Source organism: Tachypleus tridentatus, chromosome 13 (genome assembly GCF_004210375.1).
Source record: "Tachypleus tridentatus isolate NWPU-2018 chromosome 13, ASM421037v1, whole genome shotgun sequence".
In the NCBI taxonomy this organism is placed as follows: domain Eukaryota; kingdom Metazoa; phylum Arthropoda; class Merostomata; order Xiphosura; family Limulidae; genus Tachypleus; species Tachypleus tridentatus.
Window position 1 is genome coordinate 52183656 of NC_134837.1, and position 13756 is coordinate 52197411.

General features: G+C 32.9%; 1 protein-coding gene across 16 annotated transcripts in view; it reads right to left on the reverse strand.

Annotated features, from left to right (window-relative positions):
* Positions 1–9293, reverse strand: part of LOC143236637 (protein peanut-like) — an 86828-nt gene extending 77535 nt beyond the window's left edge. For 2 of the 16 annotated variants that reach the window (XM_076475006.1, XM_076474998.1), the window contains exons 1-2: positions 8106–8227; positions 1728–1760 (exon numbers count right to left, since the gene is read on the reverse strand). Coding sequence is in view for 5 of the 16 variants with exons in the window: in XM_076474990.1 (XP_076331105.1) it covers positions 1729–1760; positions 7004–7016 (45 nt within the window). In the remaining 11 variants the exon portion in view is untranslated. Of the gene's footprint in view, positions 1–653; positions 672–1727; positions 1761–6153; positions 6264–6718; positions 6741–7003; positions 7174–8105; positions 8228–8990 lie in introns of those variants that run through there. The other 14 variants (XM_076475004.1, XM_076474990.1, XM_076475001.1 and 11 more) reach the window with 14 other exon arrangements.
* Positions 9294–13756: the final 4463 nt, after the last annotated feature.

The window sequence follows — 13756 nt, forward strand, 5'->3', positions numbered from 1 at the left end:
AGGGTTTTCTATGTTTTCGGTTCAGACCAAATTTTGTTTTTAGTAAATTACTTGAATCTGTGGTAGCAATTACAGATTTTAAGTCATTTTGTAAAAGTATGTATTTTCTTCATTAATGTTTGCAGGTAAAGTAGGTCTACAACAAGTTATAACAACGTGCAAATGTTCAACCTTTTAACAACATGAAAGAAGAAATACGTTGTTGCTTACGTGGTCTTAGCTTTGAATTGTTTTCACCACGTAATTCAAAAGAACCCATCAACAAAAAAATATTATAACAAGACGTTTATATTAACGTAACTTCAAACTGAATGGTAACAATTATTCAAGTGACATTATAAAGATAATCATCTTTATCTTAATACCAAGAAGGTATAAGATCAGCAAGCAGCAAACGCATACCATTCCCAACTAAGAACTGCAGTTTGAAACTATTCTTCTTATCAGCTCATAAAAGATGGGTTTACAAATTAAACTGCCTCACAGTGCAGTTTATATAAAAAATTTCCTGTGTGGTAATTTTAGCTGGAAAACTGAACAGCCACAAGCTCTTTGGAATAGAAATGTATAACATGTGCATGTCTTAAAACTCTTAAAGAAACTGTTCCAGACAGTAAATTTAAATTATAAAAATGTGCCTAAACACTGAATACCATAAACCAAAATGTTGTAACAGTTCATACTGTTAGGCAGGCTCTTCTGGATTGTTTAAAAGGCAGAATGTGAAGTCCTTACCTAATAATGATAATGACAATGTTTAAATTTTCAACTTGGAGTGCTACAACTTTACTTTCATGCATGTAACTTAACCTAACATTCATGAAATAACATGCCTAACTGCACAAGGAATACTAACTAGCTACTTCCTTGCTAATTTTCTGTTGTACTTATTGCACCTTCTCATATCTTTCCTATTTTATGGAAATATGAACTCAATATTCACAAAACTGAAGTTGCAAACAAAACATGGTAACTTAGTAATAAAATTAACAACTCTAACAGACAAATCAACGGTCCACAGTCAATGTTTATTGAAAGGTTTTAAATAAATGAAATTGTTTTCCAAGCTTTTAAAAAACTTTTTTGCTTTAAGCCACATACTCATCATGTGATGTCAAAATTCTCTCTAGCCAAAAAAAAACAACATACATATCTAAATTAATATAAATTCATGATGTTAGGAAAATAAGGACAAAAAATTCAACTGAAGATAAAATAAAAAAAAAATCCTATAACCCAAGCACTTTTGAAAGGGGGAACTTCCTTTATCCAGTGAAAACTGGGAAATCTTTCCTAATTTGCCCCAAAAAAAGCTTCTACCTTTCTAAAACACTGGCTATATAATTTCTTTCTTATTACTTCCCTAAATTAAAATAAAGATACTTTTGAATATCATAACTGCTATTTTTATCTTAACCATCCAATTTATTTTAAATAAAATACATTAAAACTGGTGCAGTTGATAGGTTACTTTAAGTATTAAAAACAGCTAATTTTTCTTGTGAAAAAAATGAACAAAAGATAATGCAAACAAAGAATAATAGCTTCCTGTTTTAAATTTTAAAAATGCAACAAATACCAACTATAAGAAGATGTGTGGTAATATTTTACAATTCAAATTTTACAGCCAATAAAAGTTACTTTACACAAGTACTTATATCAAGAAATATATATTTTTACTGAAGTTTATAGATTCACTAGTGTTTGAAAATAATAACTTTACTTACCAAACTGTTTACTTGATGTGTAACTAGGAAGATCTGGAATGAAAATAATTTAATGAGAATAAAAGTTTCTATTAAACTGAAACAATATCATATTCACAAAACATTTCAGTTGTGTATATGAAAGTTGTCTATTTGAAACTAATGATTCACACAAATTTAAACAGTAGTATAAACAGAAAAAAACATATGCAATACAAAAAACTCTTAGTGTACATCTGGATCTCTGAATTGGCAAGAAAAGAACCTCTATATTTGTTTATAATTGTGATAAACACACAATAAGCTACTTTTACTACCCTATTCATAAGTAGTTTTCATGAGCTCACATATGGTCTTGTTATTTCAATATTTTACAATCAATATGAAGTAGTAGTACTAAAACAAAATGATCTTGAGGCAATACTGAATATACAAAACATAAATGAAATATCTTAACACTGCGGGAAAAGCATGAATTGCTTCCTTCAGTTACAGTATGGAATATGAACACAAACATATAAACATTAATGTAGTTTACCCTTACTCTTTTAATTCTTCCACTTAAAACATACTAACTTTAGAGTTTGCTTCCTTATAAGTTAGAGTTACCTTTGGGGAGAAATGTGCTTTGAGAGGTGAAAAACAGCAAATTAGAAGCATAATTCAGAAACTTAAAACAGAATTATGGTAAAGGCTGCTTTGGGAAGGGTAAGATTTACATTGCTGTGTTTGTAAGAGTGCACAGTGGTATAAAAGTTGAGGCTGCAGAGATAGGTTCAGTCAGGATTCAGGTTCCAGTCTCCAATAGATTTGAACATTTGATCACTTGCAGGGGAAGTATGAGATGATCAAGAGGTTTATATACTGGGGTATTCTCTAATTAATAATGGTGAGGTTAGTTGTACTGAAAAGTATAACAAGAATAGGACTAGAATTGTCTTGTCAGGTACTAAAAATGTCCTTTTTCTCACTGATAAAAAGAAATATCCAAAACAACTAAAATATGCACCTGATTCCAACACTAGCTTCCTGTGAGTTATGAAAAAAAGTTTGTTTTACAATAGATATCATACACAGACTCGCACATCTTTACAGTAAAAAAAAGTGATGTGCTATTCAGTGTTAATATGGAAGAATTCACTATTTAGTTTTAGATTTTGAAAACATTTATAATACCAAATGAATAGGATTGTTTGTTTTAAATTTCGTACAAAGCTACATGATGGCTATCTGCACTAGCTATCCCTAATTTAGCAGTGTAAAACTAGAGGAAAGGCAGATAGTCATTCATCACTATCCACTGTCAACTCTTAAACTACTCTTTTACCAACAGATAGTGGGATTGATCATTATATTATAATGCCTCTATGGCTGAAAGGGCGAGCATGTTTGGTGTGATGTGGACTCAAACCTGCAAGCCTCGATTACAAGCTGAGCACCCTAACCACTTGGCCATGCTAGGCCAAATTAATATGAATAAAAGATGGCCTGAAAAAGCCAACACTTTATAAAAGTTTATGAGAGGAATCAACAATTTTCTCAGTTTAAATCTTTTACTTTTCTCAAGAATAAGGTGGCAAATATGGCCTCAAAGGACCAGAAGATCCCTTGTTGTCACTAGTTTACATTTTGTTTATGTTTCTTTCTTTTGGTGTTATATATTGTAGTACTTACAACCTTCTATACCTTTTACATATAATTAATGTTTTCATCTTATCATCGTATTATTACCCAAACAGTCTACAAATTCATCACTACCCTGAATGATAAAACCAGCCACACTATCATGGAGTTCTTTGGATCTGTGCATTTAATTAATTCTCCATTTGTAGTTGACTTTGAATTCCCCATAGTAATTAAAGGCTGAAAATGTGTATTAGAAACTACTTCAGTCTAATTTTGCTTTCCAGAAGGGCAAAGTGCAATGGAATTTTTGTTACACAATATTATAAATAAATATAGCTTACAGAATTCAAAATCATAAACATGGAATATTTCCTATAAGTTTACATTTGAAGAGACTTCATAAACATTTTTTTCTTGTGTAATACAAACTTGTTGAGCAAACAGTAAGTATCAAAATGAAGAATGCTTAAACAAATATTTTCCTAGTCCTTTCTACTAATACACAATCACAACACTGAAAGAGACATCTATAGGTTAACTCTGAATAATATTTATCTGGAAAAAAGGTATTTTTTAAGCTCAGTAGTTAACTAGAAACTTAACATAATCAGCTATAAATAAGTTTATTACAATTTTACTGGCCTGCAAATTTAAACTTCATAAAAGTTGTTTTGGTTTTAATAACAATTTTTTCTATAATTCAGTCTATCAGAATTCAGAAATAGATATTCTTTTCTATTATGTAAGGTTTTACAAATCATAATGAAAAAAATCTTACCTAGACCAAATTACTATTCCATTTATCACAATAAACATTTTATTATTATTATGCTTGTTACAAAAAATACAAACAAACTGAAGAAAAGGGAAGAACACTGATGTCAAATAAATATTTATTCTCACTCATTCTGATTTTTTCATGTGTGTGAAATCTACATCTTTAGTCTCAAAACTATGTGTTGTGCTCTTTCTTTCCTATACTATTCTGGAGCATCTTGTTTCAATGACTGTCAGTAATCAGCTGTCATACTAACATTCCACATTTTGTAATACCCCCTTTCCATTTTCCTGATGTCATGATGAAATTTTCCAGACATTTCAGGTTAAACACATATTTATATTAATATAAGGTTCAGAATCAGATGAAACTGTATCAAGAGTCTCTGGTGGAGTAGATACAGGTACATCAGGTCATATAGCAGACTAAAGGTTTCAATTAAAAATTATCTTTTTATTTCACGTCTTGTAGCCTTGCAGGTTACACGTGTAAAAACATCAGACTTTTCGACTTCTTGGCTTATACCAAATCACTGTACTTCCAAAAGGTAAAGACATTTTTCCTACCTTTAATCCATTGTCCCAACTCTTCAACACAAACAGTGAAAACTTTGTATGAAGCTCGTGATTTGTCTTAGTCCCAAAGTTTTATAATAAAATACACCTTTTTGATGAATTCTGTAATATTTTGCCTTTCTTTTTTTATGACAAATTCACCACAAATATTACAGAATATGTTTGGGTCATTTACACAAGCTCTTGTTGCCATAGCAATAAATAAATACTAAAAAAAAAAAATAATGTCAAAGTGCACTCACAAACAAATACTATCCAGAAAAGACACATCATGTGACCTGTTAACAATTTATATACTAGTGATGCACTTCTCAAGGGTCCTAGAATTATCAACAAGTCTCCCATGTCACAATTGGTCCACAGAAATCAAAAGCCAGTGGTTGTCAACATTTTAAGCATAACAAAATTGGACCTAATTTTAATGAAAATGATTCAATTATGTAAAAACACATGACATTTTTGAAAAATCTGTACCTGATGGAGAAAAATGAATACTTTCAGATTCAATGTACAGAAATTACTGGGAAGCATGCAAAAATGTCAAGACAATTTCAGGTCTGTGTTACCTACATAGCCCCAAGTAAGCAACTTTTACTTAATAAGCAGTTTTAAATACCAAAGTTAAAGTAAGTTACACTCATAAACAAACATTCACAATTACCAGTGACCATTTCAATTGATACATGTTTATACTTTAAGATGTCACTTTATTCCCCATAACTCTTCAGGAAGATTATATATCACATCATACGAGTAGATAAAATCAACTCATGAAAATGCATTTTAAATATTAAATAAAAATGTGTGTGTGTATCTTCTTATAGCAAAGCCACATTAGGCTATCTGCTGAGTCTACCAAGTGAAATCACACCCCTGATTTTAGCATTGTAAATCCATAGCCACACTGCTGTACCAGCAGGGGATGTGATATAAAAATAAACAGCAAATCAAATCAGGTTGAACAAAAGATAACTTGTTCATTTTGCTTATATTCATGTTGAACTGATACTTAAAGCCTTCATGCCCAGTGAAAATAAACTTCATTTATGAATTATTTCTTTAATTGACTAAACCTTACAAGAAAATCACAAAACTACATACATGTATCACACAACTGCCTGAACATAACATCTTAAAATATCATGTGACCAACTGGTCCATTTCAGCTATTCAATCCTCTAAATTAAAATAGTTAAATAAATAATCTTAAATTCAACCCTTATCATTCACATACTTATCAAACTTTTTCTTAAACTCACTTAAATATACAGCCTCTGAAAAATACAAAAAACAACACATTCCAAATGCCAACCATCATCTTAGAAAATGAAATGTTAGCTGACGATGACTCCTATCCTGCCAAAATTTATATTTGTGTTCCCTAGTCCTATTATTATCACTGTTAAATACAAAAAAGATTATTCAATTCCTTTACAATCATAATCACTTCAATAACATTCCTCCTTACTTTTTATTCAAGATAACCCTTCTCTAAACCCTTTCCAACACTTCATCCCAGGCATCATTATAGAAACCCTTAGTAACACTTCCTAAGGTAAGGAGCTCTAGACTGAATACAATATTCCAAATGTTAAAGACATTAATTACTTGGTACCATCTCTCTCAAGTTAAATCACACAAGTCTTTTTCATATGGAAAAAAAAAACTGATTTAATTCACAACTGTTTAATTTGGCAATTGATGAGAAAAAATATGACTTTTCATTCTTCTTAATGATAAAGCTAAACTTTTTTTTTTATACTAATAGTTCATATAACACCATTAAGCAAGCGGAAATTATTTTATCAAAGACTGTACTATTAACATTACTAAGGGTAGTAGGGTTTAATTATAATTTTAATTATTATTCATTAATTTACTAAATTATTTCCTTCGAAGCCACCTCCGTATACAATAAAAAAAATATTCCCCTTCTTTATACTTTAATAGCTGCAAGTGTTGTATCTTCACTCTTTTTATTTTTTTTTTTATTGTAGCATGCCTTGCATAACTAAGTACAAATTAAAACTCACCAACCATATTCATGAGAAACAATGATCTTAGTTACCGATATTTGCTTCAGCACCAAACACTGCGTAAGTACATTGAGTAGTTTTAAGTTATAACATCGATTTTAAGCAAACTGTTGTTTTGCAATGGGAGTGGTATTTGTCAAATTAGCTAATGTACAAAATACATAAAAAGACCATCACTGTATAGAAGTAACTAAAAAAATGAACAACTGCAACAGAATTACTATATGCTAGACAGAAAAGTAATAACCACACAAAATATTTAAACAAATATACGCCGCTTACCGTTTTTCTGCATCTTCTGAAATTTCACCGCCACTAATACACACTCCTAAGCGCATGCTCCTAAACAATACATTTTTGACATGGCCGATCGATTTTTCTGCTCAACCTTCACCTTATTATTCCTGCTCCATCTTTTGTAGAACTTTGCGAAGGTTTTATGATTGTTTATACTGAAGTTAAAATTACAAATAAATTATAATCATGAGTTGTTGTTTTTTAGAGTTCTTTTTACATTTTCAAAAAAAGTAAATCAAACTGGTGTTTAATCGACTGAAGAGTATCTTATAATTTATATTTAAATTGAAGGAACTATCACAACGCAATTTTACACTTGTATAAAATTTATTGCATTACTTTTAGCCACATAAAATAATTTTTTTTAATTGTTTTATGTAAAACGTACTTTTAGTATTAAGTAGATAGGCTCAGCATCTTGTCAGCAGTAACTGCAAGAGCATAACATACAATGACACCTGATTCTTTTTTCTGTTCACTAATAATATAATGCTCCCTGGTGGGTCAGCGATAAGTCTATGGACTTATAACCCCAAAACCCGAGGTTCGATTCTCCGCAATTAACATATTGCAGATAACCTACTGTGCAGCTTTGTACTAAGAATAGGGCTGGCATGACCAGGTAGGTTAAGGCGTTCGACTCGTAATCTGAGAGTTGTGAGTTCGAATCCCAGTCATACCAAACCTGCTCGCCCTTTCAGCCGTGAGGGCGTTATTATGTGCGTTCAATCCCAATATTCGTTGGTAAAAGAGTAGCCTAAGAGTTGGCGGTGGGTGGTGATGACTAACTGCCTTCCCTCTAGTCTTACACTGCTAAATTAGGGACGGCTAACACAGATAGCCCTCGTGTAGCTTTGTGCGAAATTAAAAAAACAAAACAAACATAGTACTAAGAAAACAACAATAACATAATGCGATGAAAAACATATAATGGTTTGATGGTTTACTATTTGGAACAACAGTTGTGTGTATTTCTTAATTAACATATACCGAAATATTTGATAAGCTGAGTACAAAATCATTTTGGTGTATTTACGTATCTTGGCCTTGAAGTAAATATAGACATACCTCCATGATATCGGCTTACCTGTAATTCAGTATCCCTTCACCTGTTACTTTAATATTCCTAGGCTATTCTAAATTGCAACTTTTTACGATCTTTTGGTATTTACTTTTTTCAATAATATAATTACGAAACTACTGACGTCTATTGGCAATTATGTTTAACATTGCCTAAAATGAAAGTAAGAAACGTAAATATTTGAGTTTAATGTCCATTTGTACAAAGTAATATATTCGTATATTAAACTTAGTTTTCTAATATGGATTGTATTTACCAGTTTTATACTTTTTATATTATTATTAACGTTATCGTTAACGGGAACAGACTACAAAATAATCTCAGAAATATATAGTGGGTAATGCTTTGAATTACTCCATTTTGGTTTAATGGGTCCTTAGACAATCACTGACTCTTATGACCGAAAATATTGATAACAACACAAAACTGCACAATAGGTTGACTCTGCTCTGTCCACCACGAGCATAGAATATCTGTTTCTACTGTTGTAAGTCTGCAGCAGTACCGCTGTGCCACCGGGGGCAACAACCAAGCTACCAAAATGATGGATAGATGCTCTTTCATTATAATTTATTATATATTCCTGTTTTATGACGTTGCAAACTCCTAGTTAGTCCTGTATATTGAGCTTTAATCCAAGTATAAAAATTGCTTTGATCAGAAGTTATTGATAATGAGTAAACCAGAGGTTCTGCATAACTAGAGCTTATTACTTGTTTAATTACTTTAATTTTATTTTTTAATATTTAAAAGTTTTTAAAATGAAGAACTTCTAAATATCTTTAATATATGAAAGTTATCGCAGTTTGTTTTCAAAAATTAAACTAAAGAAAGCATAATACTTTGAGCGATTTCTTTCGTTATCTTATGTTTAAAAGTGAATCAATGTACCTGAAAAACTTGAAGTGAAATTGACTAATTAAGCCTTCAAAGCACATGGGTAAAACTTGGAACCTTGTTATCTGATAATGATACACATTTTAAAATAAACTTACTACGTGTTGTTTTGCAAGGTAATTCTTTCTTCCCCGAGTCAGTGGCTTAGCAATAAACCTTCAATTAAACCCAAAGGATGTTTGCTATCGGGTCCATGAAAAGCTCTTTCCGTATTCCAGAGGTACGCCCTGATTGGCTTAAAGTCTACGACGTTGTAGTGCCACAAAGTGTCGCCAGAGAACGTTGATGTCATGCAATGACGCCACTGGGAAGAGACGTGTTACAAGACCGTCATGACATCATAGTTCCACAAAGTGTCACCATAAATGGCATTGCTAGGCCACCATGGCGTTATTGCTTCATAGAAACACCACGAATTTGGTAAACATGAATATATTTAACACAGTAAGTATAAAACACGAATTCGTTAGTTTTGTACACTTCCTGACCATTTACATTGAAATCATATTGAAAATGGTTATCATGCAGTAATTGAAACTTACCATTTGACTCTAATTATAAATTAAGTGATTACTTTCAAACTTTTCAGTAATGTTATTACAATAAAAAAAATCTGGATACTATTTCATTTTAACATTTTAACTAAGGACGTGTTTACATGAAAACGTTTTCCAAGAAAATCGTTGTGGAATCTAAATTTAGAAAGGAGTTTTCGTTTTGAAACATGTCTACAATGATAAAAAGTATAATATATACAATACTGTCCAAACATAATCAAATATGGTCCTTCCAAGTTTCACAGTTCTTCTTGATTCATTTTCTTATTCTAATATTATGTAAAGCCAGTTTTAATTATTGTTTATTTGGAATTAAGCACAAAACTACAAAACGGGCCATCTGTGCGCAGCCCACTATGGGTATCGAAACCCGCTTTTTAGCGCTTTGAGTCCACACGCATACCGCTGTGCCACTGGGAGCACTTTTAATGAATAAAAATATTTTCCTTTTTCATTTCGACCAAAATAAGTTAGAACAAGTAGCCACTGGGTTTATGATTCAGATCTAGCTTGGTGATGTACTTTTGTTTTTATGCATGGTCATTCAGTTAATTACTGGCAAATATACCTCCAAACTGTGTTCTTGTAAACAAATATTGCTAGTGTATTGAATACATTTCTAATGTGGCTAAAGCTTCTCAGATAACAGTTATGTTTGTAGACTGTTCAATTTATGAAATTGACTGAAATTCTACATATTCTAAAATATTTATTGTGTTGGGTAAGGCACAAACAAAACGTATTTTAATTCGTAAATATCCATATTTTTACCAAATTAAAGTGGTAGCCACTAACAGCTTCTTCTTTGTGGGTATTTGGGAATGTTGAATTTTTTAAATACCCAGGAGGGTCAGGTGCACAAGATCTTTTCCTCCATCCTTAGCTTTCATGTCTGCTACTATTATGTTGTTGTTGTTGTTCCATATATATTTATCGGAAAAATAAAATAATAATAATAATAAAATAAAAGAGAAGGAAGAAAAAAGGAAAAAATTAAAAAAGAAAGAAGAAATAAAACTAGTTTTAATCATCTAGTGCATGGTGGCCAGCTTGATTTATATTTCTTGAATATATATTTATAGGAGAGAGGTACTTAGGACTATGTTCGTAGTATCTGTTGAGATCATACAATAAATCATTGTAAATAAATTAATAAAATTAGTAATTACCCTTGATAAGTTTATATCTACTGAAAAACTGTTGTTTGATAAAAATAATTAAAATGTCTTTGCGAACTCTTGAAAATCACACATCAATACAATGTAGCACATAATTATTCATACTTTTCATTGAAGTAAGTTTCATTTAGTCCTCCAGTCTACATGTTCCCAAACATAGACCTCCTTTGTGATGACCTGTTTATGAATTATTTCATAAGCTCTTCTATATTTATCTTGTCGACCTCATCTTTGTGAGTGTGACAAACTGCCATATGGTTGAGGCGGCACTAAGACATAGCTGATCTTAACCACGTCTTCAACCGTTTTAATGCAGAAAAGCTGCGTTCACGTTCGTAGCTGGATACTGGACATACAAGCAAAATTTTCATGACAAGAAACACTTCACTAAACATCTTCTGGCTTGTTTCATGCATTTTACAGTAAGCATCATTCGCACCTTTCAGAGATAGTGCTTTTGTTGTTCCTTTGAACATGGGCAACTGAAACTCAAACCGTTGTGCAGAGATTTCTGGATAGAAGTTTATAACCGAGTTGTCAATCTTGCCAGATGTGATCATGTTCTCAAGTACCAGATATTGCCTCAAGTCATTGTTGTCTGCATTGAATCTAGTGGTCAGATGTTCTATGACTGTGTCCACAAATTCAAAATATTGGCTTCTGTAGTAATCTCTAACTGTTGCAGAATGGTCTACTGAGCCATCATCTGTGATCCTTCTGGGGGGTCGGTGAATGCATGGTAGTTCAAGATCTAAGGAAGCTACTTCTTTCTCAGCTTCATCAAATATCTTGTTGTAATTTTCTTCTGTTCGCAATACCCGCAATTACTCAATTGTCATTGCAGATGCTTTAATCACGCCAGATACTGTCGCTGATTTTGCTTGGAATGCACGGTTTGGTTCCTCTAATGCAGATAATGGATGCTGAGCCATCAACAATCCTAAAACTGTCTTTCCTTTGTCAAATCTGTCCAGCAGACCTCGTGCTTTCACTGCTACATCTGATTTTTCGTTTGCTAATTCAGACAAAGAATCAACAATGTCACTGTAGTGATTATTAGCACATGTAATTGCAGATAGGCGGCACAACAAGCGTGTTGGACACAGTGGGCGAATGTATTTAACTGGACCATTGTGGCTGTCTGACGACACAATATTTTCAAAGATTGTCTTGTATTTGCCTGACTTCTGAAGCAAGACACAAAGTTCATGTACCCACTGGATAGAATCTCGAACACATTCACAAGCTTCAACTGAATGTTGCATTATTAAATTAGCCTTGTGTGCTCTGCAGCGATAAACAAAGCTGACGTTTGCTTCTCTTTTATTTTTTCCTGACATCCACTGTACGCACCACACATGATATCGCCTCGATCACAAGTTTGTGTTCTTAATCCTGACAATGGTAAATTGAGTCTAGTCAGTACATCAAGTATAGTCGAGAATATTGTTTCACCAGTTGTATTGGAAATACTGTACAAACCAAGAAATGTCTCATGGACGTCAAGGTTCTCATCTACGTATCGTACACATATTGCTTCCTGTTCGGCACCTGTAACATCTTGAGTGCCATCAATCATTAATGCAAATATTTTACTTTGCTGCACTTCGTGTGCTATGTTCCTCAGTATTTGATGGCCGAACATCTCCATTATTTCATTCTGAGCCTGGGGTGATGTGAATGTGGTTTTCTTTGATAAGTAGGCCGTCAACACAGGAGCTTCATTAACTGCAGGAAGTTCCCCTCCGTATCAGTATGTCCACGTAATGCTAAACCTTGATGCAGTAAGAAACGTAAACTTCTGCATATTTTGGCTAGACTTCTTTTGTATTCTTCCTGCTGCTTCTTTTTTCCATCATGTACCTGGACAGTCACTGGAGTTACATCAAGTGAATCTCCTGGAGATACAGTGAATCTGTGCTTAGAGGAGGATTGGTGTTCGTTGAATTTCTGTTTTGCCTTTGTCCAGTTGCAAAAACCGGTGTACATGAAGGTATACTCCACTGGCCTCTCCAATTTCCCTTAAAAAGGCCTCTATTTTCCGCCTTGGCACAATGAAAGCATATGACTTTTTGAGTCTGATTGTCGAAGTGCAGCCATGGGAACTCATCAAAACACTTGCCCTGGAAGTTGATATTTTGAGATTTTGCTTTCTGTTGTGGTATTAGTTGTGCGTCTGGATGATATGGCTTTCCACACTGTATCTGTGGAGTGTTAGATTTTTCATTACTGAACAAACTTGTTTCACAACTATCTAGTGGTTCATGATGTGCAATAGTTGCACAAGCATTTTCAGACTCGTCCTCTGATGAACATGGTATTTCCTCTGTATGGCAAGTTTCTATTCCTTTGCTTGAGGTTGTTGGATTATCCTCATCGTTGTCACTTGTAGTACTAGTAACTGGCTTGTAGAACTGTGTAATATCGGAAAGTGTCAGACGCTTGCTTGTCATAATTGGAATCTGTTTCACAGATGACTCAACATGCTAAAATACAGTCTTTATTGAAAAACTCTAACGTACAACGAACGAAGATAGAACAGAATGGAGGTAGGACTGAACTGTACAATGTATTTAAGTCGAACGCGCGAACCTCACAGTGACTACCGAGCCGACTGACCGTCTGGGCGTCGCTGGGACAATAACGTGTGATAGTTACAACACAAGTAATTGCAGGTTTCTCGAAAAATACTTACACAATCACAAATATATTATATTCCTGTTAAAGCTCATCAAAAGGTAAACACGTTGTGACATAATGTCTATAAGCATGTCTATTAAATAAAAACACCTAAACAAAAACTAGCAATACAATTAGAGTAGAGACTTCAGGCTGTTGCAATTGCTCCTTTTGTGTTCTAATTATACAAGAAAATACAATATTTTTACTATCTATGATAAGAGAATATATTGTTCCTTTACCATAAAGCACCAGCACTTTATTAGAGGGCGGTGACAATCGGAAATTTCATGGATTAATGAAGGCCACAAATACAGGTCTAATGAGCCCTGTTGTAAAATCGAGG